Source organism: Panthera tigris, chromosome A3, assembly GCF_018350195.1.
Source record: "Panthera tigris isolate Pti1 chromosome A3, P.tigris_Pti1_mat1.1, whole genome shotgun sequence".
Lineage (NCBI taxonomy): Eukaryota > Metazoa > Chordata > Mammalia > Carnivora > Felidae > Panthera > Panthera tigris.
This window is the reverse complement of record NC_056662.1, coordinates 42487375-42514162: the sequence shown is the minus strand read 5'-3', so window position 1 is coordinate 42514162 and position 26788 is coordinate 42487375. Positions and strand designations below refer to the sequence as shown.

Here is a 26788-nt window from a genome sequence, read left to right as displayed (position 1 = left end):
AGAGACAACCTCCAGAGCTGTGAGCAGGGTTAAGGGAATCATCAAAGCGTGATAAAGGGCCCAGAACTAGCAACAGCAGGAAGCATGAAATGCCATGAAGGGGTGATTTTGCTTAGAGGGGAGAGGGAAACAAGAAGGAAGTCTCTGTGATCTCCTGCCAGCGACCCCCATTTGCGAAACCCTACAGGAAGACCGAGCGCACGGAGTCAGGTGAAGCAATCTAGGAGGGCTAACCTTCTAGGGTTTCCAGCAGCCTGGGGAAGGATGGAAGATGGATCCCTGGACCGATCCTCTGGTAGAGAGTGGGCACTGTAGAATGAACAGCATTGACATCTGCCTTGCCTTTAAAGAGCTCTAGGCTAGTTAGAACAATCGCGTGAGCAGGTCTGCCTGGGTAGTGGAGAGGTGGAGCCTTAGCCAGGAGCCTTAGAGAGGCATCTTGGCTAAGCCTGTGGTGGGCTCAGGTGTGTGGAACTGAAGACCTCTCAACAGTCTACTTCATAAATTAATTTGCATGAGCTGATGGGTGGGTGTGGGGCGTTGTTCAAGGGAGTAAGGAAGATATTGGTTTCCAAAACCAAGGGGCAAAGACAAATGAAGAAAAGGATGGTATCTGCTGGGTGAGAAGAAAAGTCAGAAGACAAAAATATTAGATAAATGAAGGGGTAGGAGTTAGTAAGTATCAACCATGAGCTGGTGGTAGAGAGTGGAGTATAGGGTAATTCACATCATTACAGTCCTTTTGCAAATGAACTAACAAGGAAGATGGTTGGAATAGGTAGTTCTTTGAATTTTGGTCAGGCTCATATGCCCACCGAACAATGGCGCTCCTACTCAGACAGGCTGTCGTTACAAATTTCACTGGAAAACTTCACATGGAGTTTAAGTCCAAGAATTGAAGGTTAGAGCTTAAAATGTACAGTCTTAGCATCCCTTACTATACTTTCAAACTGTGTGCAGAGTCTGAAAATAGTGGGTAAAGTAGCTTGGAATATCATCCCTCCCAATTTCAGGTTAAAGCTATAAAGTTGGGTGAACTTGAGAAGATAAGAACATCTTCTCTTATGAAATAGTTAAATCAGTTCCTCTTGATATCCATGGGAAAGTATGGATGGCCCTATAAAAATGATATACCAGATGTATGCTTCAATCTGTGAATGTATATTTCTATCAGAAATGCCTTCGTGGATATGTATGCCTAATTCCTTCGTATCCGTTTCCTAAGTAGTACAAACCAGGGGCTCGCACATCCTCCTTTTAGGGCAAAATGGGCATGCTGGTTGGCCAGCTGTGACTCCATGATACATCAAACCACTTGACAATCTATTCCCAGAAGAAAAGGAGCTGTGGTTCAGATGTAGGCTGACCCAGCTTAAGAGTGGTGGTGGGTCTGTTTAATGATATCTTAAAGAGAAGTACAGAGCAGAAATATGAATAGCGTGGCTAGCTTTAAATCCACAAGAAATTATAACTGTGAAAGAGCCTTCTCCAAACTTGGTCCTGAGGATGGCGCCTGCTGGGACAATGACTCATTTCTGCATCCCTGAGGTCATGGGTATGGTCACTTTTCATGCATGACCAGAATGATGATGAATGAGCAGGTGTAGCAATGTCTAAGACATTCCGAGGTAGTGCCCCATTGTCTGGTGTTCAGGGAAGGTAAGTCCACATATATTTCAAAAGCCCTTCATTATTAGTGGTGTTAAACTCCCACCATAATCATCAGTGAAACCCTGGCTGCTGAGACCATGATACCATCTCATAAATCAAAGGAGCAAGGAGCATTTTTGTATTTTCTTGCGGTTACTAAGAAATATCTATTCTCAGCACAATTTTCCCAGAGGTGTTTGGGATTTGGGGAGGGGAGTGATTTTTCTTTTGTTATAATTTCAAATTTATAGAAACGTTGCATATGCCCTTTACCCAAACCTACCAATTATTTACATTTTTCTCCATTTGCTTTTTTATTCTCTGTATTTATTTTTATACGTGTGTATTGTATATGCATGTATATTACTTATTTTTTGACCAAATGAGGGTAAATTGGACACTGTGACTCATTATTCTTTAAACTAGCATGTATTTCCTAAGAACAAGGTCATTTTCTCACATGCCATAGTACAATTACCAAAAGCAGCCATTTAAAAAAAAATTTTTTTTTAACGTTATTTATTTTTGAGACGGGGAGAGACAGAGCATGAACAGGGGAGGGTCAGAGAGAGGGAGACACAGAATCTGAAACAGGCTCCATGCTCTGAGCTGCCAGCACAGAGCCCGAAGCGGGGCTTGAACTCACGGACTGCGAGATCATGACCCGAGCCGAAGTCGGCTGCTTAACCGACTGAGTCACCCAGGCACCCCAAAAGCAGCCATTTTAACACCTTTAATAATATTATTATTATTATTTGAATGTTTATTTATTTTTGAGAGAGAAAGAGAGTACAAGCAGGGGAGGGGCAGAGAGAGAGACAGGGAGACACAGAATCTGAAGCAGGCTCTGGCTCTGTGCTGACCAGAGCCCAGTGTGGGGCTCGAACCCACCAGCGATGGTGAGATCATGACCTGAGCCGAAATTGGACGCTTAATGGACTGAGCCACCCAGGTGCCCCAACACTTGTAATATTATTATCTAATTTGTATTCCTTATCCAAATTTCACTGATCATCACAATAATAATCCTTTATAGCTTTTTTTTCTTAGTCTAAAATCCTATTCAGTATCATGCGTTGCATTTAGTTGTCATGCCTTGTCCTGGTGCCCATCAGTCGAAAAGCCCAAGGAACATATCTGTCATCCAACAAATTTGGGTTTGTTGATTCTTACTTCAGTTTCTGTACCAGACCCTGAGAAAAGCTGGTTGGTGCTCAGTGCCCTCCTGCCTTTGATAGTGTTTGAATCTGCGGCTTTACTTTCCCGGAAGTCTTTGTGTGTGTGCAGCTGGAGATTGAGCCTTGCTTCTGATGTTTCCCCATCTGTTATTACTCTTCATGAGGACTTATCACTTACAGGGTAGCTAAGCATACTATAAAGGCTGGGGCCTGATGGGGAGGCCACCCTAAGAGAGCAGGGGCTGGGGAGCCAGGGGTCTGCCCTTTCCCTCGGGTTTGCTGGTCACCCTACTGGAAATGAACCTTTCCAGGATGGCTTGTCTTTGGGGTCGATCCAGTTTTGTGGAAAGGCTTCAGGCTGTTCATCTGCACATCCTTCTGTCCCCTTTGCAATCAGCAATCGCTCTCTGGGCGACCAGGAGGCAGGGTGTTCACTCTGAGGGCGGAGTGGCCCTCTTGTGGCAGACATTTATATATCCTGGGAAATGGATGGCCCATAAAAGAAGAGCAAGCAGAAGAATCAGAATGTTAGAGCAGTATATTGGTTTGCTTGGGCTGCCATAACAAAGAAGCACAGACTGGGTGGCCTCAACAGCAGAGATTCACTTTTTCTTTTTATAGCTGTGGAGTCTTGAAGTCTGAGACTGAGGTATCGGCAGAGTTGGTTTCTCCTTGGCTGCAGATGGCCACCTTCTCCCTGTATCCTCACATGGTCTTCTCTCTGTATGTATGTCTGTGTCCTCATCTACTCTTCTTATAAGGACACCAGTCACACTGGATTAGGGCCCACTCATATGACCTCATTTTACCTTAATTACCTCTTTAAAGGCCCTATCTCCAAATATGGTTTCATTCTGAGGCCCTGGGGGTTAGGACTAAAATGTGGTTTATTTATTTTTATTCTTTATTAATTTTTTTAATGTTTATTATTTATTTTTTGGGGGGGGCAGGGATAGAGAGCGAGGGAGACACAGGATCCAAAGCAGTCTCCAGGCTCTGAGCTGTCAGCACAGAGTCCAACGTGGGGCTCAAAGCCATGAACCGTGAGATAGTGACCTGAGCCAAAGTCAGATGCTCAACTGACTGAGCCACCCCAGTGCCCCTAAAACGTGAATTTTAGAGGACACAATTTGGCCCCTAACAAGCAGAAAGGAGATCTTAGAGATTGTTTTGCTCAAATCCATCATTTTAGAAAACAGATTAACTGAATTGTTCAAGACCACACAACTAGAAAACAGCAGAGACTTGGCATTTACATGAATGTTCTATACTACTCTTTGTGTCTGGAAAAAGCCCACAGCAAACTCAGGATGTATGTAAACTGAAAGAGAAAGCTCAAAGTTGTAGAATATGAAGTTGACTAAAAGGCAAACATCTATGCCTATTTTACTCAGGCTTTTAAAATAGTTGTTCAGTTCTTTAATTAAGAATGCTAATTAAAATTTTTAAGAAGCGCCATATATGCAATTAACTTTAAATGACAATAAGATGTGATGAATATAAAACCTGGTATATAACACGAGTATCCGATTATGTACATATATGTGTTCTTAGATGACTGTCATCACCATGCATCTGGTATTTTGTTTTTCTGCTCCCCTTCATGTTTGTTATAAACATTCTCACTTATATCATCATGTCTTCCACATGCTTATAATGGTTATAGACCATTTTCTCCTGTTGTTACTACACAGTTGGCTAAACCATCTTCCTCTCTGTCCTTCTCTCTCTCTCTTTGCTGTTACGCACATTTATATGGCTATAAGGTAAAGGAAATGATGTTTATTAAATGCCTACACTGCAAAATACTTAACATAGAAGAGGATCGGGATTTCCACAAACGGTTTTGAAAGTAATTTCCAACTTTCTTTGAGAAATTGCGATTATACAATACCCATATATGCTTTACCAAGACTGACCTATTGTCCCTATTTTGCCTCATCTCCTTTCTCTCTCTTTCTCCATACATTTTTATGTTTATGTCTATGTTTATATTTACACATGTCATGCTTTTAGAACTTATTTTATTTTATTTTATTTTGTTTTTCAGAATTTTTTCAGAGTAAGTTGCATACATCATGTGTTTCACCCCTAGATGGCTAAGAATATATTTTCTAAGAATAAAGATATCATTTTACTTAACTGTGCTATAGTCAGAAACTTCAGTGAATTCAACATTGACACAATTCTTTTACCTAATTGAGTGTCCATAGTCTAATTTTGTCAAGGGATCTAGCGATGACCTTTATAGCACTTTCTTCTCTTCCAAACGTAGGATGGGGTCTAGGAACAGTATTGCATGTAGATGCTGTGATTCCTTAGTTTCCTTTCATCTGGAACATTTCTCTAGTCTCTCTTTTTCTTTTCTGGTATTTACATTTTGGAAGAATATCATCCCCTTCTATTTTTATTAATAGAATGTTTCTTATTTTGGGTTTGCGTGGATGTTTCCTTATGATTAGATTCAGGCTAGACATTCAGGTCACGTGGGCCAGAATAAGAGAGGCAGCATTCCCAGACAAACTAAGAAACTCTTGAGAATAAAAGAGGGTGCTATCTATACTTGCGCCGAGATAGATGCGTAAACGTGGATCATCTCAGGTAAACTGAAATGTATGGCGAGCCTCTTCATGTAAGTGATTATTCCCATTGCCCGGTGTCCATACTGGAACCTGATTGGCTAGGTCACTTGCTAAGGTGATGGGGTCAAAAGCTAACCTCAGCTACTTTGGCCGCCTGTGGCAGACCAGAAATGCCCTGTGATCAGCCCTTAGGCCCTGGGAGTGGTGGGTAAATCTCCAGCTCTTTCACCCTTGGGTGGGGTGGCTCTGAGGTGCCTGTACCGAGCTATCTCCCAGAGTTTCCAGTGCGACTGACCCCCATTGCCTGCCGCAGCGTGGTGACTGGCTTGTTATCACAAACCGTGTTTGGCCTTCCTTGTCTCCCTCCTGCCTCCCTGCAGGCCCTTCCTGGGATTACCTTCCAGATAAACTACTTGCACTTTAACTCTTGTTTCAGGGTTTACTTCGGGGGAGCCCAAACTAAAATGACCAGGAGAGGGGGATTAGCTGTCGATTAGTGCTCATTGTCATACTTTATGGCCAGTTAAAAAACAGGATTCAAGAACAAGTCACAAAGTCACAAACCACCCAGAGGTCCCACAGAAGAAGCTAACTACACCAGCTTAGTTTCTTTCCTCCTGTGAGAGGAAAACCCAACTAATTATAGTAACATTCCGATAGGAAATATTTACACTTTTACACTCCGCATCAACAGAGCAGAGCAGGATATCATGATAATACCATTGCCCCGGTACAGGACAGGGCAAAGTATACAAATCTAGGGAATCTATCCTTTTAGGGAAAAATACTAATTTTCAAAAACAAAAATCTAGGTGAGAAAGAGAGATTTAAAAATCCTATGCTGTCACAAGTAAAACTTCATTATAAAATGGGTCTTAGTCTGATGATCAACAGCTTGGGTTACGTTGGACTGTACAAACGTGTTTCGTGTTCAAACCAAAAGCCAGTCAGTCCATATTCCAAATTCAGTATCTGGTGATTTTTTTTTCTCCGAAGTCACTCAGTTTCCCCGGAGAATTTTCTCCTGCCCCAGGGAAATACATGCCAGGTGACCAGCATCCTAGAAGAGAAGCGAAGTGGTAAATGGAGAGATGGAGATTGTACAGCTCATCTTTCGTGATGCATCCACTGTCTTAATTCCTTTGTTCCAGTATGGTCTTATCCTGTCCTTAGCTGTGTTTCAACTAGGTGACTTTCAACTCAAGACCTCTCCTGTTCAGTTTCACTCAGCTTTGCCAGGCTGCGCAGGAATGGGGTAGGCGATCTGAAATTCTAACTGCTTCTTGGGCCCTGGGCTAACCCTATGGCTTTTCAGCTCTACCCTTCACCCCCACCTTCTGTCGTATCTGGTACATCCAGTTACTTTTTTTTTTTTTTTTTAATATTTTTAATGTTTGTTTATTTTTGAAAGAGAGAGAGATAGAGTGCGAGTGGGGGGAGGGACAGAGAGAGAGAGGGAGACACAGGATCTGAAGCAGAATCCAAGCTCTGAGCTGTCTGCACAAGAGCCTGACGTGGGGCTGGAACTCACCAGCTGTGAGATCATGACCTGAGCTGAAGTTGAATGCTTAACCAACTGAGTCATCCAAGCGCCCCTGGTACATCCAATTCGTAAGCTTTTCTGAGACTCCTCTAGGTGAACCATCTTGTTTTCCTTTCCCAGTGCCCTCTGCCCCATGTAGGTGTCAGCTTGCTTCACTCCATTAAGTCAGTTGCCACTAATCTCTCTGTTCAGCCCTCTGAAAATTTGTTGGTATATCTTGTCCGCTGTGATCTTTTCTTCCTTATTTTTGTGGAGTTTTCATCTAAAAATAAATTCTTTGCTGCCATTTTTGGTAGGGCTTGGGAGAAGTTGTGGAGATGATGCCCGCATTCAAGCCACCGCAGCTGATGGGAAGCCCAGCCCTTCCTTCGAACTTTCCTTTTTTGGGACCCTTCTTGCCAAGCTCTCCTCAGTTCAGGCTCACCACGCCCAGGAAGCACATGGCTCCCTTTACTGCACCTTACTCCAGTTGTTCTCACACCTTGTTTATGCTGTTCTGCCTGAAATTCTAACTTCTCTTTAACTTTCTGCTTTAGGTACAACCACATTTTGGGAAGATCTCTATTTTAGAACTTATTCCAGATTTCCTTGTATCTTGAATTAGTTGAGTAGGAATTTGTCTCCCTGCACCTTGAGGGTAGGGAGGGACTTGACCTTGTTCAATATTTCTCTCCCTGAGACACGCTTTATGAGTAAATATTTTCTAAGTGTTTATTCCACTGTATTAAATTGAAATAATATTTTTTCCCTTTGTTATGTTTCTGGGATATCTATTTTTTCTTTCAAATGGGATTACTGTGTGTGGTTGATGGAGTTTCTGGTCCCAGTTCTTCACTGCAGTGTGACAGTTACACACCCGCACCCTTGCCATGGCCCTGGGGGTGGGTGGTGCCTCTTCCCTGCCTCTCGACTTTGGCTGTGGCCACCTGGTTTGCTTTGATGAAAGGGGTGTTAATGGACAGGATGCAAACAAAGGCTTGGAAAGAGATTGTGTGGCTGGGCTTCTTTTCGTCCTCTTGTCATCACTAGTTCTAGGAGGAAGAGAGACATTTGGAGCACAGCTCCCCTAGCAGATTGAAAGATCTGCAGCTCGAAGGAGAGCTATCCAGCTGACTTGCCGATCTGGGAGTGCGGCGCTAAATATTTCTTCTTGTGTGCCACTTAGTTTTGGGGTCAGTTTGTTCTGTAGCAATATTTAACTAATACCTGATGTCAGAAGGAACAAGTGCTTTTATATCCTTTCTTTGTTCTGTGCTGGTTTTGCTCTCTAGGAAGCCGGAAACCAATTTACCATGCCATCAGCATGATACATGTGTATCTACCAAAAATACTCATGTGGCTCTCCTTGATTTGATCATAACATCTATTTTTAAATGCCTTAAGAAAAGAAAATAGAATAACCGCACCACCACCACAACTCTGGACCTTATCTTAGAGTCACTCTCAACTGAATTCATTCCATTATCTTACAGTCTTTTTGGAGAAATAATAAAACCCATTAAAGATCTGTGTCCTTTTCTCGAACTTTGGTAACTATAACTTTAATTTGTAATATAATTATGTAATTATGTGCAATCCATATAGTTGTTAATTACATGGCACTGCTAAGCTGAATCCTTTTTTAAGGAAAACAACCTTTTTGATAATGATTTTTAAATCAGAGACTTGGGGCACCTGGGAGGCTGGCTCAGTTTCGGTTAAATGCTCAGCTCTTGATTTTGGCTCAGGTCATGATCTCACTTTTTTTGAGTTCAAGCCCGGCATCTGGCTTTGTGCTGTTAGGGTAGAGCCTGAATGGGATTGTCTCCCTCGCCCTCTTCCCTCCCCTGCTTGCTCTCTATCTCGCTCTCTCTCAAAGTAAATAAAAATAAACTTAAAAAAAAAAATAAATTGGAGGGCACCTGGGTGGCTCAGTGGGTTAGGCAACTGACTTCTGCTAAAGTCATGATCTCACCATTCCTAAGTCTGAGTCCTCCAGCCCTACTTCCGGTGAACACGAGCCCCCATTTGGTTAAAAAAACACACAAGCCCCACTTCAGGGGAGCCCTGCTTCTCTCTCTCTCCCTCTCTCTTTCTGCCCCTCACTCACTGTGCCCCCCCCTCAAAAAATAAAAAAATAAATTGGAGACATGACAAAATAGTCATATGTTGGATCATTCTCATCAAATGCTATTAGTTTCCTTCAACACCCACAATTTACTTTTAAATTTGTTAAAGCCCAGCTTTGTTGTTTCCACAATACAAATTAAAATTAAACATAGTGGCAAAAAATTCTTTTATATTCTCGAATTGAGAGTTGGCCAATTTACTAAATCTTTCAGGCTGTGAGGGTTTTTTTCTTTAGTGTAAAGAATCAGTTATGCCAATATCCTGATGGAACTCGACTTGCTTCTTGCTTCTACTCCGGAAAGGATGGCGGAATCCACGGGAGCAAGGGTAACATTATAATGATAACCGTGCATTTGCTTCTTAAGTTGTTGTACAAAGAATGTTTTCCTAACGCAGATGCATAGGTATTAGTAAAACTTACTTGCCGCACACATCACAATTTTATGAGATGGCCATTTATTTTGCATCCGTGGTTAAGAACCCCTAACGTAAGGAGGATTCCTAAATGTCATGTTGTAATTATGCAAAAGAATTGCTGAAGTGATCGGAAAAAAAAATGGCATTGTTGAAAAGGCCTGTAATTGAGAGCTTGACCGAAAAAGAGGAGACAAAGCGAGGGTCCCTGGGCTTTTGAGCTAGTCCAAGTTTAACAAGCTCCCTTGGGCTTCCTTCACAATTCCCAGAGGAAGCAGTCCTGCCTCTCTTGTCCTCCTGACCCCCCATTCAATCATAAAGCGACAGGCTTTAACAATCCCAGAACAAAAACCTCATTGCCCAATTTAACCTTCCAACCCTCAGAGCTGCATGGTCCGCTAATCCGGCGCACAAAAGCAGGCCTGCTGCTCTTTTATTCTTCTGGGGGCTGGGCGCCGTGTTGAGCTCAACAGCTGATCGGCTCTGGAACGTCCCAGCAGCGTGCCTGGGCCCCCCCGATGTTTATTTAGCGGCCCGTCGCCCCGGCGCACGGCCTCCCCGAGCCGGTTCGCGCGCGCTCGCCCGCACCGGAGCCATGTACCGGCGCAGCTACGTCTTCCAGACCCGCAAGGAGCAGTACGAGCGCGCCGAGGAGGCGCCGCGCGCCGCCGAGCCCGATAGCCTGGCGGAGGGCCGGACGGCGGCGCCCAGCCTGGCCGCGCTGCAGGGGCTCGGCGAGCGCGTGGCCGCTCACGTCCAGCGGGCCCGCGCGCTCGAGCAGCGCCACGCTGTCCTCCGGCGGCAGCTGGACGCCTTCCAGCGCCTGGGCGAGCTGGCCGGCCCCGAGGACGCCCTCGCCCGCCACGTCGAGGGCAACCTCCAGCGCGCCCGGGACCTGGCGGCCGAGCGCACGCGGCTGGAGCGCCAGGGTGCGGAGGCGCAGCGCGTGCTAGACGAGTTCCGCTGCAAGTAAGCGGCGGGCCCGGAAGGAGGGGGGGTGGGGTGAGCGGAGGCAGGGTAGGGGCGGTCGCCTGGCGACCCAGGACTTCCACCCCGCAGAGGGCGCGCGCACCACCGCGCCTCTCACCCACCTAGGACCCGCTTCCATTCCGATGGCACTTCACGGTTTGCACGAAACGGCATCATTTGCTTGTAATGTGCTTTAAAATGTAGCTATAATTTACATGCAGTAAAACGCACAGGTTTTGGGGCGCTTGGCAGGCTCAGCCGGTAGAGCCAGCGACTCTTGATCTGGGGGTTGTAAATTTGAGCCCCACGTTGGGCGTAGAGATTACTTAAAAATAAAATCTTTAAAAAATGCACAGGTTTTAAGTGCATAGTTCAATGAGTTTTGATGATGTGTGTACCCATGTAACTACAGAAACAAGCAGGGAACTTTGACCACCCCAGAAAGTTCCCTCCTGTCCTTTCCCGGTCAGTCTGTACCTCCCCCCCACAAAAAAGCGGGAGGTGCCCAGTGTTCTGATTTCTGTCACCGTAGGTTAATTTTGCGTGTTCTGGAATTTCACAAAAATGGAATCTTACAGATTCGTGCTTGTATGTCTGGCTCCTTTTGTTTTTGAGATATATTCATGTTATTTGATCCTCACAGCCGTATCCTGTAATACATGGTACTGCACCTGTTTTGCAGATGAGGAGACTGAGGCTTAGACAATGTCAAGATTTAGGGCAAGGTCACTCACCTAGTGAGTCCCAGCAGCGGCACGGAATTCAGGGCCTCGGCGTGCTGAGTCTAATCATCTTTACCGCATCATAGTTGATACCCGGAAATTATTTCAATGTGTGTCCTCTAGAATCTTGCTGCTCAAATTGTGATCTGTGGATGAGCAGCATTGCCATCATCTGGGAGCTGGTTAGAAGTGGAGTTAAGCTTGAAGCTTCAGGAGCCCTGGTCTAGGGCATGTCCCCCTTTCCCACAGAATGAATAAGATGATAAGATCGCCTGAAGAGTTGGGGCATGCGGACCTGGGTGGCTTAGTGGGTTTAGCCTGACTTCTGATTTCGGCTTAGGTCATGATGTGAGTTCCAGCCCCACATGGGGCCCTGCGCTGACTGCACAGAGTCTGCTTAGGATTCTCTGTCTCCCTCTCTCTCTGCCCCTCCCCCACTTGTGTTCTCTCTCTCTCTCTCTCTCTCTCTCTCTCTCTCTCAAAATAAATAAAACTTAAAAAAAAAAAAAAGAATTGGGGCACCTGGGTGGCTCAGTCAGTTGAGCGACCTACTTCGGTTCAGATCATGATCTCACAGTTCATGAATTCAAGCCCCACATCGGGCTCGCTGCTGTCAGTGGAGATCCTGCTTCAGATCCTCTGTCCCTCTTTCTCTGCCCCTCCCGCGTTTGCATGCTGTCAAAAATAAATAAATAAATAAATAAATAAATAAATAAATAAATAAATGGCATTTAAAAAAAAGATCACCTAAAGAACTATTAAAAAGAAAAAGGATACTCAGCAATTTGTCCCCATCCTCCAAGGCTATAAATACAGGAACCTGTATTTACTCTGCAGGGACCACTTCAAGGAATTTATTTATTTATTTATTTATTTATTTAATTTTTAAAAATTTACATCCAAGTTAGTTAGCATATAGTGCAACAATGATTTCAGGAGTAGATTCCTTAGTGCCGCTTACCCATTTAGCCCATCCCCACTCCCACAACCCCTCCAGTAACCCTCAGTTTGTTCTCCATATTTATGAGTCTCTTCTGTTTTGTCCCCCTCCCTGCTTTTATATTATTTTTGTTTCCCTTCCCTTGTGTTCATCTGTTTTGTCTCTTAAAGTCCTCATATGAGTGAAGTCATATGATTTTTCTTTCTCTGACTAATTTCATGTAGCATAATACCCTCCAGTTCCATCCACATAGTTGCAAATGGCAAGATTTCATTCTTTTTCAGTGCCGAGTAATACTCCATTGTATATATATACCACATCTTCTTTATCCATTCATCGATCGATGGACATTTGGGCTCTTTCCATACTTTGGCTATTGTTGATAGTGCTGCTATAAACATGGGGGTGCATGTGTCCCTTCGAAACAGCACAGCTGTATCCCATGGATAAATGCCTAGTAGTGCAATCGCTGGGTCGTAGGGTAGTTCTAATTTTAGTTTTTTGAGGAACCTCCATACTGTTTTCCAGAGTGGCTGCACCAGCTTGCATTCCCAAGGAATTTATTTTTTGATGATCCGGCTGGTGTAAAATACATGCCAACGTGGCGGTGTGATCTGCATTAGCAAAAGCCTGGAATGAACCTAAATGCCTATTCATAGGAGATCAGATTGTGCTTCATATATGCAATGAGATGCTACCCAATTGTAAAACAAGAGAATAGCATATTACTATCCTTTACTTTAAAAAAAAAAAGGGGAGAAGAGTAGAATTTTTTGCTTGCATTAGGAAAAAGGGGACACAGACACATGCAAAACCCCAATGGCACTGATTACCTGTGGAGGATAGGGGAGTAGGAGCTGGGCAATGGGAGAGATAGGAAGGGAGACTTTTAATGGAACAGCTTTTTAGGTAATTAAAAAAAATTGTCTATTTTATGTAAGAGATTTATCTATTTTAAAATTACATAAATTAATTTAAATATACAGATGTCCAGGCCCCACCCTGGACCTCAGATGGGGCCCAGGAATTTTAAGTTTTATGAGCTCCACTGATGAACAGCTAGGTTTGGGGGCCCCTGGTCTAGGGTAGTCAGAGCATCTTGTCCAAACGTGCTCTATGTTTGAGTTCCACGTTCTTTAAAAGAATTTTTTTTTTAATATTTATTTTTGAGAGAGAGATAGAACACAAGTGGGGGAGGGGCAGAGAGCTTGGGAGACACAGAATCCAAAGCAGGCTCCAGGCTCTGAGCTGTCAGCACAGAGCCCAATGCCAGGCTGGAACTCACCAACTGTGAGATCATGACCTGAGCCGAAGTCAGACGCTTAACTGACTGACCCACCCAGGTGCCCCTGAGTTCCACATGCTTAATCTGAATCTTGGGCAGGTTATTCAACAGTGTGTACTGAACATATTAATCAGTCAGACTCATTGATTTCATTCCTATCAGCCCTGTTTCTGGGTATGATCCCTAAAAACAGATTTGGAGCCGGAAGAAAGGATCTGGAAATCCACCTGTTACAGCCCTTCATGGGAAAACTGTGGGTGGCAGGACTTGAACTCGGGTTTTCGCACCTTATGCTTTCTAGAACACAGGGTCTTGAAGAGAAGTCATTCTTGGATTCCTGGGGAGTGAGGTCCAGAGATAGGACTCATTCAAATGAAGCTCATGTTTTCTAAAGCAAAGGGAAATGTACACTGGTTCAGACACCCAGGGCAGCTCCACAGGCCAACAGGAAACCCTGGATCCCCAAATGGTCTTTGCTTAGTTATTAGGCCCCAGTCTACTGAGATTTGGCTGGGTGCACAGGACTCCTTTGAGCCCTCATTGAAGGAACGGCCATGTTGAATTTTCCTGATCTTTTGGTGATTTTACTTGGTTCTGAGTTGTATGTTTGTCGTGGAGCTGTCCCTTCAGACTCTGTGATTTATTTAATAATTTCCATTCATTTATTCCCTCCCATTGCCCCCTTGCAGATACTTTAATATTCCAACTAAAGTCTTGGGATTTGAAAATTGTAATAAAAATCATACCTGTATGATATGTAATAAATATATACGTACATATGTATGTAATACATACATACATACATATGTAATAAAAAATATACCCTGCATGCAGGGGTATATACACACCAAATTTAGTTTTACATCCCAGAGGTGACTTATTGGTTAGCCAAAGCCAGGTGAAAATAATGCAGCCTTGGTAGGCATATTCTCTTCTAGGATAGTTGAATAATTTCAAAATCAGGTTTTCAGAACATCAAATGAAGACTAAATAAAACAGAATGAAATAAAAACAAGTAAAACTACCAAAATACATTAATGAATACCGTCAATTATCTAAATTGCTAAAAACCAAAAGTAATTATGTAAAACAATCAGGTAATTGAAGCCAATGCGTTTTTTCACTTTATGAATTCATTTGTATATTCGCTTATGTGGATATATATATGAATATATCATGATTTCTTTTTTAAACTTTTAAAAAATTTTTATTTATTTATTTTGAGAAAGAGAGAGAGAGAGAGAGAGAGCAAGCAGGAGGGGGAGAGAGAGAATCCCAAATAGGCTCTGCACCGTGAGTGCGGAGCCTCAAACTCACGAACTGTGAAATTATGACCTGAACTGAAACCAAGAGTCAGACGCTTAACCGACTGCACCACCCAGGTGCCCCATATCATTTCTTATTATGAAGTCTTTATAATGAAATCACTTGCCTTTAATATCTAGACTTGTCTTTACAGCATGAAAATTACCCACGATAACACATTATTGCATTATTTATCAAACATGTTTTTAAGCTACAGAAATTCTTGGATGTTTCTAGCAGGAAAGAGCGATGAGAAAATTTGGATTTTTGTTAACGTTTTTTTTTTTTTTAATTTTTTTTTTCAACGTTTTTTATTTATTTTTGGGACAGAGAGAGACAGAGCATGAACGGGGGAGGGGCAGAGAGAGAGGGAGACACAGAACCGGAAACAGGCTCCAGGCTCCGAGCCATCAACCCAGAGCCTGACGCGGGGCTCGAACTCACGGACCGGGAGATCGTGACCTGGCTGAAGTCAGACGCTTAACCGACTGCGCCACCCAGGCGCCCCTGTTAACAGTTTTATTCTCGAAGCTAACTAGCCATTAAAACAGAATTTCTGGCTCCATTAGAGCCACACACAAAAGACACTGCTAACTGTGACATCCTGGCGGGAAATGTAAGACTTGTACAAATATGTTTTGCTTGCTGGTTATAGCTGAGCTTCTTAGGTGGCTTTAGAACTGGGAGTGTGTGCAGTGCACATATTCCTGATTGTTCTTTCCCGAGGTTGGGACTCGCCCTATAACAGCATGGTTTTCTAGAGGCCTCTTTCGGTACTTGACTTGAGCCCAGGGCATGCGTGTGCAGGGGCCCTGAAACCTATGCTTTGTGGGTTGGGCTGAGTGCTAATTAGGATTCGCTTCAACCACAAATGGTGTAAACTCCAAAGTGACATTGGCTTATCCAGGATGGAAATTTGTTTCTGTCTTGTGGAAGGTCTGGCCTAGCAATTCAGCATGCCACTCTGCAGTATTTGAGGCTCAGAAGGCTCTGCCTGGCCTTCTGCAGGGTGGAGGAAAGGATACAGAAGGGCACACCCACAGCATCTCTTATGGAAGATATTTGGAAGCTGCCACAGACTTATGCTTATATCCCATTGGTCAGGACTTAGTCACATGGCCACACCTAGCTGCAAGGAAGGCTGGGAAATGTAGTCTTCCCTCTAGGCAGCCTTGTGTCCCTACCCACATCAAGGGCTTTGACTCTTGGAAGAAGGCCATGATGGATACTAGGGGCAGCTTATAGGGAATGAGGGCGGAGTCATTTGGGAAGGAGCCTTCTCTTTTTCATAAGGGGATGAAAGTCCCCCTAGAGGGAAACTCTCAAAACAGAATGATTTCTGTGGTCTCTCTGCCTCTTGATCTCTATCATTTTCTTCAAGTCCAGGGAAGAAGATGACAGGAGGGAAAAATACACCTGTTCCTAGTATCTGTTGCTTTATCAGTTTTGTGTATGTTTAAATTTGGGAGGTTTCCCTGCTCTACCCAGGCAGCATGGTGTGGCTATCAGGGCATAGTTTTTGGTGTCAGATTCAAGTGTGAGTCCTGACCCCACCCCTCTTTTAGTTTGGGGTCTTCCAGAAGCCGAGCCTGATAAAGGGGTTTGAGGGCAAGTAGCTTATTTGGGAGGTGACCTCCAGGAGCACAGGTTGGGGAGTGAGGAAGTGAGGCGGGAAGGAAAGGCAGAAAACACTGAGTGCCCTCAGCAAGTTAACCTGGAGCCAACTTACCGGATGGAGAGACACTTCAGTTGTCCTAGCTGAGGGCAACGGGGCTGGCGTACTTATGTACCCACTCACCTTCTGTCAGAGGTCGAGGGCTGCCCCAGGGGCACTGACTCTGTAGCCTGTCCAGCCTGCCCTGCCCACTGGCCCAGAGCAGGCCTTGAGGTCACAGAGATGAGGGTGAAGTGCCCTGAGCATCTGCCCAAAGTTATAGGCCAGTTTCCCAGCCTCAGTTTTCTCATTTTCCCCCGGTGGTGGGAGGGTGGGGGGAGGGCAATGATAACTGCCCTCTTCCAGGGTTTTGTAAGGATTAAATGGCATAATCCAGAAAAACGGACACATGTATAGACACAATAGTACAGGCAACCCAAACAAGGTCAAGGTCAGGTTAGTGGTGTTTGTTGTAGGTCATGTAGGGTGGTCTCCCATTCTCTGTGTCACTGCTGTACTTGGGTTAGGAGTGTGTGGAGATACGATTCCCTTATCCTTGATGTGGCTGGGCAGGGGTAGGGGGGTGGTGGAGGGGTTGGGGGGGTGGAGGTTGGGCCTCCAGGCTGGGGGACTCCTGTTCACTTACCGCTCCCAGTTACCCCCCATGCATGGTGGCCACAGCACCACTCTGTGAGTGCGCCATGCTGTGGAAAAGGTGAGGAAGCGACAGGCTCAGCGGTGCAGCATTAGCTACTATTTTAAACTTAAGGACCTCTCCTTTTTTTATTTATTTTTTTAATGTTTATTTATTTTTGAGACAGAGAGAGACAGAGCATGAATGGGGGAGGGTCAGAGAGAGAGGGAGACACAGAATCTGAAACAGGCTCCAGGCTCTGAGCTGTCAGCACAGAGCCCGACGCGAGGCTCAAACTCACGGACCGTGAGATCATGACCTGAGCCGAAGTTGGACACCCAACCGACTGAGCCACCCAGGCGCCCCAGTTAAGGGCCTCTCCTTAAAGAGACAGCATATACTCTGTAACGCTGATTGTGTGGTCATTACATATGGAATCATGGAAGCTGCCCAACTTTTGCTTATGTGTCCAATTTGCAGGTATGAAAACGAGTGTGAATGTCAGCTGCTCCTAAAAGAAATGCTGGAACGGCTTAACAAGGTGAGCTGAGCACATCCGTGAGTCTGAGTAGGGACAGAATGGAACTAAATGGCTGAAATGACCATCGCGCATTCCTCTCTGTGTCTTTTTAGGATTTGCCTATTTCTTTTGCTGTCACTCTTTCTTGAGTTCACAATTGCTTTTTTTTTTTTTTTAATATTTATTTTTGAGAGATAGAGCACGAGCCGGGGTGGGGCGGGGGGCAGAGAGAGAGAAGGAGACACAGAATCCGAAGCAGGCTCCAGGCTCTGAGCTGTCAGCATAGAGCCCGACGCGGGGCTCGAACCCACAAACCGTGAAATCATGACCTGAGCTGAAGTCGGACGCCTAACCAACTGAGCCACCCAGGCGCCCCTTGAGTTCATAATTTCAACTAAATCTTTTTGTGAACTCACATACCCAAGACACATACTCCTTTCCCACCACACACAGTGTCTTGCCAGAGAATCCGAGACCTTTAAGCTTATGACAGCTAGGCTGTCAACACAAGGCAGCATCACAGCGACCAGCTGGGATTTTGCCATTTCGATGTACTGGTCCCAAACACCAAACTCAGGAAACTTGCTTTGGTTATTGGGATGCAAGGATAACTCTGTTCTGTTGGCTGAGAGTCTCTTCTACAGGGGAACTCTCAGAGAACAGAGGAAGAAATTTCCAAAGAAATTTCCATTTCCCTTCAAGCTCTCCCCTCTTGGAGCCTGGAGAGCAGCTATGTGGAGGGCACCAGGGATTCTCAGCTTCTTGCTGGGACCCTCCTGCAGAGTTGTGTGGGGTTGTTCTTTGCAGGGAGTTTCCTTCTTCAGATCCTCCGTCATCAACGTAACTGATTGGATTTTCTGCTCTAGCCAAGGGAACTTGACTACCAAATGGAATAATCCTGGATCTCAGAGGTTGGGCAAAACCAGGGATGGCAAATAACTGTAATTTCAGAGCTCAAATGTCTTGAGCTCATGGAGCTCTGTTCCGTTGAAGGGTGGCTTATTTCGGGCACATGGCCGCTTTCCCCCTTTCCCTTCCTTCCACACCCGTAATTCCTCATCAGAATTGCTGATAAAACACAGCACCTTTCCCTGCTGGGCCCAGATGTGTGGCCCTAAGATTCTTCTCCACCTGGAGCCCCAGGCAACCACTTCAGATAGTTGAGGTTAGCTCAGGATGTTTGCCAGTCCCTGGCTTTGCCCAGCCTCTGTTGTCCAGGATTAGTCTGCTAATCAGTGGGAGTTAGAACCACAACTAGGGAAACTGAATTTTTCTTTGTCTGTGTTATCTACCACGTGATGCTTCTGTGTCCTTCCCTTTGTGAGCATATAATGCATTGCCCAAACAAGGACACTGTGTTTTGAAAGGAGCTGCTGTCAATAGTTGCCAAGGCCAAGTGATAGAAACTGGAATAGTCTCAGGCCAGCCAACATGTGAACACTCCGGATATAAACACAAAGGCGGGGGTGGGAGTGTGCTTCAGGAGAGCCCTAAGTGCACAGGCTCAATGATTGGTCTTGTATTGGGTTGGGTTGCTATGGCCCCAAGTCTGTTGAAGGTGGGATTTGGGTGTTGTTAGCATCAGGCATCGCCCAGCTGTTCTGCTCATATTTGTAGCTCATCCCCATTCTTGTTTTTGGTGGTGATCCCGGGCTGCCAGATGGGGCTGCCATCTTGTCCACAGACCACTACCTTCAGGGACATAGGTGCCCGACACCCTTCACTTAGCTGCCAGTTCAGCCCCTCCCCAACCCACCACATTTTGCTTTGTGCGTATTTGTCCTCACTGCAAGCAGACCTCTCTCCGGACCTATTTCTGAGGTTGTCACTCATGCAGTGCCATCGTGTGCACTCTTCATAGAAGAGGGAGACAGAATGTAGTCCCTCTTTTTAGCTTTGGTGGAAAGTAACACCAAAGATTTATTTATTTATTTAAAAAAGTTTTTTTAAGCTTATTTATTTTGATCAAGAGAAAGAGAGCAAGTAGGGGAGGGGCAGAGAGAGAGAGAGAGAGAGAGAGAGAATCCCATGCAGGCTCTGCATCATCAGCGTGGAGCCCTACGTGAGGCTCGAACTCACTGTGAGACCATGACCTGAGCCAAAACCAAGAGTTGGGTGTTTAAGTGACTGAGCCCCCCCACGCGCCCCAGTAACACTGAATTTAAAAAGAAGCTCCAGCCTTCTGTTGTTTTTCTCTTGTTACAAAAGCAATAACGTATTCTCAGAAGAAAAACACGGCAGTGGAGATCATGAAAACTAAGGGAAAAGGCCTCCCCGCCATTTTGTCCCCCTGAAACCACAGCTGCAACACCTTTGTGTATATTGTGACAGGGAGTCTGGACAATTGAAGTATGGGTCCCACTGAGGTAAGGGTTACGAAAGTTCTGGGGAAAGATGCTACCAGCAGCTCGGGCCAGAGCCATCACAGGGCATCTGCGTGGCTCTTCCCTGGATCCAGGGAAAGACACTTGCGCCCAAAGTGAGCTGTGCAGGCCAAAACAGGAGAACAGCTTGATCACAGGACCCTTCTCGCCACTGTCGCGTATCTGTGAGACTTTGGGGGAACTGCTTCATCTCCCTGAGCCTCAGCTCCTTCATTTCCCAAGCGGGAGCAGTAAGAGTTGCCACCACCATGGAGCGGATGTCTGTCGACCCACACAGTAAGAATGAAGTGGCAGGATAGTGCATGTGACTTGCCTGTCGCGGTTATTATTGCAGAGCCCTTGATGTGATGGATGCCAGCTTAGTTTCCCCAGAGGGTGGGATTCATAGCCCTGGTGGTGTGCGGGGTGATTTTAGATGGTGCGTGGAGGAACCATTTTTTGGGAGCTCTGAATTTATTTTTATAGTTGCCTCTTCTCTACAGCAGGTGACATCAAAAAGTTCCTTTTTAAATGCATGCAAGTGAAAATGAGTCAGTTTGAAGAAAAATATGGAGTGACTAATAGTACAGGTGGTGCTCGGATGTAGCAGGAATCACGACACAGGGATTGGCCGCCCGGGCGCTAGCTTGGAGCCTCAGCATAGTTGTGTGGTTATTTATTTCACCCTCAGAAAAGACCCAGTCCAGACCCTTTGTTGCCAGCGAGGAGGCCCACCCTTGGTGAGATTCAGTGACTTAGGAGCCCCACAGCCCATCCTTGGCAGGCGTAGTCAGGAGCCAGGTGTAGTCAGGAGTCTTTTGTGTACGTGGCTCGTTCCCTGCCTCCGGTCCCTGACTCTCAGGAGACAGACACAAAGCCAGAGTCTCTGGGTAAAGATGGCTCCTTCACACTTGATGTTGGTGCTCCGTCCATATCCCCTGGGCCACCCCTGAGGTCACACAGACCTGCTGAGCATACTGGCAGCTTCCTGCGTGTCTCTGGCTGTGGGGATGTGCATGATCCGCTGGAGGCATAGGCTGGAAGTGAGGCAGTTAGCTCCCCAGGAGCAGCCCTGGGCCACTGAGGGGTGGGAGTGGGTGGATGTGTTCCCCAGGTGCCCCATCCCTTGTAGCAAGGGTTCACAGGTGAGTTCTGTTGAGTCTCTCCACGTGCCCCCAGCAGGACTGAGGTCTGGTTGTCCACGGCGGTAACCTACTCATTACACAGCGTTATTGCCTTTTGTTCCTTTCCCCGGATCACTTCCTCCCTTCCAGTGCTTCTTGGAATAAACAACATGTACCCAATCCTTGCCTCAGGGAAACTGAAGGGGCCGGCCAGGGGAAGGCTGGACCTTCTTGTTCTCTGTCCATTGAGATGGTCACATGAGAAGATGAAAATGCAAGAGTATATTCATGTCTTGTTGGCTGGTCCCATAAAGGATTTTGGTGGACAAATCTTGGAATGTCTGCACACATCAGATCAACATGGTTTTGACTGTCATCTTAGTCTCAGCACCCCTTTCCTTTGCTCTGGTCGAAGAGATTCATTCATCCCTAGGTGTGGCCATGGAAAATGGGGTACAGGAGAAACCATTGACCCGGTGTTTGAACCATGTTTGGAAAATATCACTGTGTATGTTGACAAGATTGATTGCTGCTGCTTTCATCAGACTGTTATCTCTGAATATTGCCCATGTAATCACATCTCCAGAACAGAGTTACTGTATTTGTAACAGCCACATAACCTAAAACAAGCCACTCTCTGCTAGGCATTTGGAAATAAAATAAATTCCTTAACATACCACTTACATACTATGGCCAAAGGTATTTTGATGTAGTAAGAATTCTTGATGACTTTTAAATATTTGAGTTTGGCTGAACTCCAGGACCCGTTTTCTCTCTGTATATATGGTTATTGGTCCCAATAATGCCCAATGTTGCTTATTTTAAGAAAACTATAAGGAGGCTTTCAGGTTTCTCTCCTATTTTCCTTTAAAATCCCCAGAATTTTAAAATGATGTAGGTTCTAGTCCAATGCTTTCACTTAAAAACAATTTTTAAAGAAACACCTAAAGCTGTCATAGGTGCGGTTTTTTCATGCAATTTGTATATCTTTAATTTGTCCAGGAAAGGGTAAGAAGCAAGGGCATTTGGGGAACACCAGGGTGGGGCTTGATGCCTTCACCTTCAGGGCTACAGGCCTTCATTTGCCTGAGAACAACTCTGGGGCTGGAGATGAACTTCCGGGGCAGAAAAGGAGAGGGAACTGGGAAGGCTGAGTTCAGGAGGAGGCTGGGGGCAGGGAGGCTGGGAGAACAGAAGGGGAGAGGAGGAGCCAGGAAGAGTGCCCAGGGAGAGAAGACAGTGGGAAGAGAGGGAGCAGAGTCTAGAACATACTCAGCACCGTCCTCCAGGCCAGCCTGAGCCCCGGGAAGGAAGGCAAACCTACAATTTCTGGAAAGGTTTTTGGCGTCCAGGGTTGAAGTGTTTTTAATTAAATCCTAATTAACTAGAAATCTCAATGAACTTGAATACGCTTTTCTTTTGGGGTCGGGGGGGGGGTGGCTGATTGGATGCTGGATTTGAGGCTGGGTAAAGATACAGACAGTGGGTTTTTAAAGGGATTTCTGGCATCCCTGTGAGTGGGTTGGCAAGGCTGATTCTTCAGAGGCACGCTGGACTCTAGTTATTTCTCTAGTTTCTTTCTCAAAAAGTGGTTTAGATCAGCGATTCTGAAATTTCCATGTCCACCAGCAGCACCTGGAGGGCTTGTTAAAATACACATTTCTGGGGCGCCTGGGTGGCGCAGTCGGTTAAGCGTCCGACTTCAGCCAGGTCACGATCTCGCGGTCCGTGAGTTCGAGCCCCGCGTCAGGCTCTGGGCTGATGGCTCGGAGCCTGGAGCCTGTTTCCGATTCTGTGTCTCCCTCTCTCTCTGCCCCTCCCCCGTTCATGCTCTGTCTCTCTCTGTCCCAAAAATAAATAAAAAACGTTGAAAAAAAAATTAAAAAAAAAATACACATTTCTGGGTCCTGACTGCAGAAATTCTGACCCAGTACATCTGGGATCTGCCAGATATTTTACACCCCGAATCATTGTACACTTCTCATTTTCCCTCATCATCGGTAACCACACTTCAAGAACCACTAGATCTCAAACACATGCAGCATCAGGGTTGGAATGTTTTCTAACATTAGACTATTGACCCAGCGTCTCGATTCGGAAAGAATCTAGATGCTTCTGCTGGTGGAGCTTTTGAAAATGCAGCTGACAGCATCCAAAGAATAATAAAAACACCAGCGTCCACACATTTCTGAGTTCTGGTGCAAACAAAAGAAAACACTTCCAAACGAATTTTCCTCAACATACCAGCAACTGCACATTCCAGAGGTACCTACTCACCTTTGGGAATTTGGGGGACGGTTTATCAGATGACTGTCCTCAAATCAGAAGAATGTGCGTGCAGAGGCATCTGTATAATCCCTATTTTAAGGGCAAATATTGGCTAGCCTTTGTTATCACCACGAGCAGCTTTAAAGGCTTGGCTGATGGAAGCTGAGAGTGGTTGTTTGGGCACCATCCTAAGAGGGAGATGTGGAAAGAAAGGCAGGCACCTTGCAGGATGGGGTCAAGACTCAGCACTTAACTCTTGACTAGTAGAGACAGATTCTAGTCCTGTTGTTTCCCGGTAACTTCCGTTAACTAGCTGCATGACCCACTGGTTGATCTGGCCTCAGCCTGGCCATCTATAAGGAGAGACTCTAGTTTCTGAGCTGCGATTGGCAGAGCCCACAGGCCCATGGAGCTGCTGAGGGGCCTCTGAGGGAAGAGGGTTGCTGGATGGACCCCACTGTGGTCATGCTGTTCCAGAAACACGTCTCTGCATTGCCGCTATGCAATGACATCCTGGGATATTTTGTGGGAAGGATGACACATGTGACTTAACAAACGCTTGAGGACCAATGATCTCGGGGTCCTCTCTATTTCTAAAAGTGTGAGTGTTCGATCCCTTTATAAGTAATGACACAAAGTGTCCTTGAAACCGTATTCCCTGTTCTTCAGCTCTGGTGACTGTGGGTCAATCATGGATGAGTTTTTGGTAAAAATGAAGATGCGTGAGAATTCTCTGTCCTGCTTCCTCCTCAGCAGTCTTAAGAGGGGGGTATGGTGAGAGGCTGGGGATGAGATTAGTGGGTAGGGAGGGTAGAAAGATATCCAGAAGGATCAGTTCAAGGTCTTCCACCAACTCTGTCCCAGATTGAGCCCTGCCCAATCACTTCCATAGCAAACCCCTGCTCCTGAAGGGGGTACAGCTGCATCCCCAAATACTTTGATCGTCCTTCCCATCATTGTGGTCCTATTAGGACGATCAGTCAAGATGGTGGTCTTGTGACCCATGATGGCCATCACAGCCCTCTCCCAGAACTGGAGAGACACAGAGATGAATTCATTGGCAGCTGGGTCATCCTGAGTGGGGAGCCATTACCTCCTGCTGTTTAGATTCCCGGGACTGTCCTGCTTTCTGTCTTTCTTGAGCCCCGGCTGCCTTCCCTTTGGTGTCTGTAAGTTATCCTGGCTCTGTCTGGTTCCTCAGCCCTTTCCCATTGCTGGACAGTCACCCAGGCTTTCTTTGCCCCATGCTTTCTCTCTCAGAGGGGCTTCGCTAGGCTCAGGTGATAATTCTGGGTAGTTCAGAGAGCCAGTCACCAGGGCCTCCAAGGGACCTGCCCACTTGCCCTGGGGAATTAACACCTTGATTGTATAAGGGCATATTCGTTACTGTCCCTGGGACACAGGATTTGAGGGCCCATCGTTAAGTCCTGAGGACAGAGCTCATCAAAAGTCAGTGAACGATCAGATCAATTCATTAATCAAAAGAATGAGCCCAGAAGCTGAACACCCATAGTTAGATTGCACATGAATTTAGTTCAGACCGTTCAGAGTTCAGAGCCCTGTACCTGGGAACATGCATTCTTGTCTTGTAATTTGGTTCATTCTTTTACTTCTGATTAAGAAAAAAAAGACTTCAGACCCTGTTTCGGTCTCCCAAAGGGTGCGATTTTCCCCTATGCTGTTGTGTCTGCCAGTGGGCAGCGGAGGCCGGCTCCAGGGCCAAAGAGTGAGAGGAGCCTTGGGGAAAGCAGAGGAGTCTAGGGGCAGTGGGCAGGGGGCCAGCTCTAGGCTGGGGTCCTTCCCTCCTTCTGTCTGAGGGTTCCTTGCCTGCTTGCTCAGTGTTGGCCTCCCTGGTACCCATAGAGGGACTTCAGATTCTTCCAAGGGAAGGATTTAGTAACTGGAAATTAGAGGAAAGATACTGGGGACATTCCCCCCCCCCCCCCCCCAGGCAGCAGAAACCTGGAGGAGATACCGAGGAAGAATGAGATTCTCCTTTGTGCCTAAAATTAATCCTGTAGAGCTGCGTTGTCCAGCTGAGGAACCACCAGCCACGTATGCTGGGGAGTGATTGAAACACAGGGAGTTCAAATCACAATGTGTTGTAAGTGTAAAATATAAGCCAGGTTTCAAAGACCTTGCCTGAAAAAAAAAAAAGGATGTAAAATATCTCATTAATGACTTTTAAATATTGATTACAGTGGCGCCTGGGTGGCTTAGTTGGTTAAGTGTCCAACTCGTGATTTTGGCTCAGGTCATGATCTCACAGTTCATGGGATCGAGCCCCACATTGGAGTCTGTGCTCACAGCGTGGAGTCTGCTTGGGATTCCCTCTCTCCCTCTGTGCCCCTCCTCTGCTCATGCATACATGCTTTCTCTCTCTCTCAAAATAAATAAACTTAAAAAAAAAGTGTTTACATGATGAAAAGACAATATGTGGGGTATATTGGGTGTAATAAAATATATTACTAAAATTACTTTCACCCATTTCTTTTTATTTTATTCCATGTAGCTGCCAGAAATTTTTAAAATTATGCCCAAGACTTGGACAGTGCTGTATTAGGATAGCTTATTTCATTTTTACTTGCATAAACCCTATGCAAACAGGAATGCTTTAAGATGCATTTCTGATGTTTGCCAACTGACCCAGTTGATTTTGTAGAACTCTGAAGTTCTTTTAAGAGAAACTCAAAGTTATTTTTGGTAGATAAAATACCCTCAGAAGTTCGAGTTGGGTGGGGATTAACCGCTCCCCTACAATTTTGCTCAAGTTTCGGACCAAATTCACACAGGCACATATTTCTTTTTTTCCCCTTCTTCTTTTTTAAATGTTTATTTCATTTTTGAGAGAGAGAGAGAGAGAGTGAGTGTGAACAGGGGAGGGGCAGAGAGAGGGAGACACAGAATCTGAAACAGGCTCCAGGCTTCGAACTGTCAGCACAGACCCAACATGGGGCTTGAACTCACAAAGCCGCGAGATCATGACCTGAGCCGAAGTCAGAGACTTAACCCACTGAGCCACCCAGGCGCCCCGGGCACGTATTTCTTAACTAAACATTTATTTTGACGTGGGCCCCCAGAAGTTCATACAGCCTGTTTTCTAGTCTCACGAAGTCCCAGCTCTCCCACGTGGCAGTTGCTGACACAGCACTTTGCATGAAAAGCCTATTCAAAGCAGGTGATCCTTTGGAGTCAGAAACCTGATGTCTTTATTGTTAGCCTCCAACAATCAAAATCTTCCTACGCCAGTCATCTTTTATAGGAGTGATGAAGGAATCAAGTGCCTTTCTGAGGAGTGCAGGCCAAAGGCCTCCCTGGAATCTAAACCCTATTTGTGCAAAAATGGGATTTGTCTCAAAATACCTGGGCCCTTGCACATGCTGACTGTTGTAACTCTGTTCACACGAGGGTGGACAGTGTCTTAAATATGTTAGCCAACCACCTATCTGCCTTTGTTAATGAAAGCCGATTGCTACCATTCATGCTTTTTAAAAAGTCATTAATAAGTCAGTAAAAATTCCCTCGGCA

The 26788-nt window shown here is 45.6% G+C and overlaps 1 protein-coding gene across 8 annotated transcripts in view; it reads left to right on the top strand.

The window, feature by feature from the left end:
• The window catches only part of BFSP1 (beaded filament structural protein 1), a 70854-nt gene that overhangs the window by 19583 nt on the left and 24483 nt on the right, over window positions 1–26788 (top strand). For 7 of the 8 annotated variants that reach the window (XM_042980938.1, XM_042980940.1, XM_042980937.1 and 4 more), the window contains one exon: window positions 17466–17526. In XM_042980938.1, coding sequence (XP_042836872.1) covers window positions 17506–17526 — 21 coding nt within the window. In that variant the 5' untranslated portion in view covers window positions 17466–17505. Of the gene's footprint in view, window positions 1–10059; window positions 10446–17465; window positions 17527–26788 lie in introns of those variants that run through there. The other variant, XM_042980936.1, reaches the window with a different exon arrangement.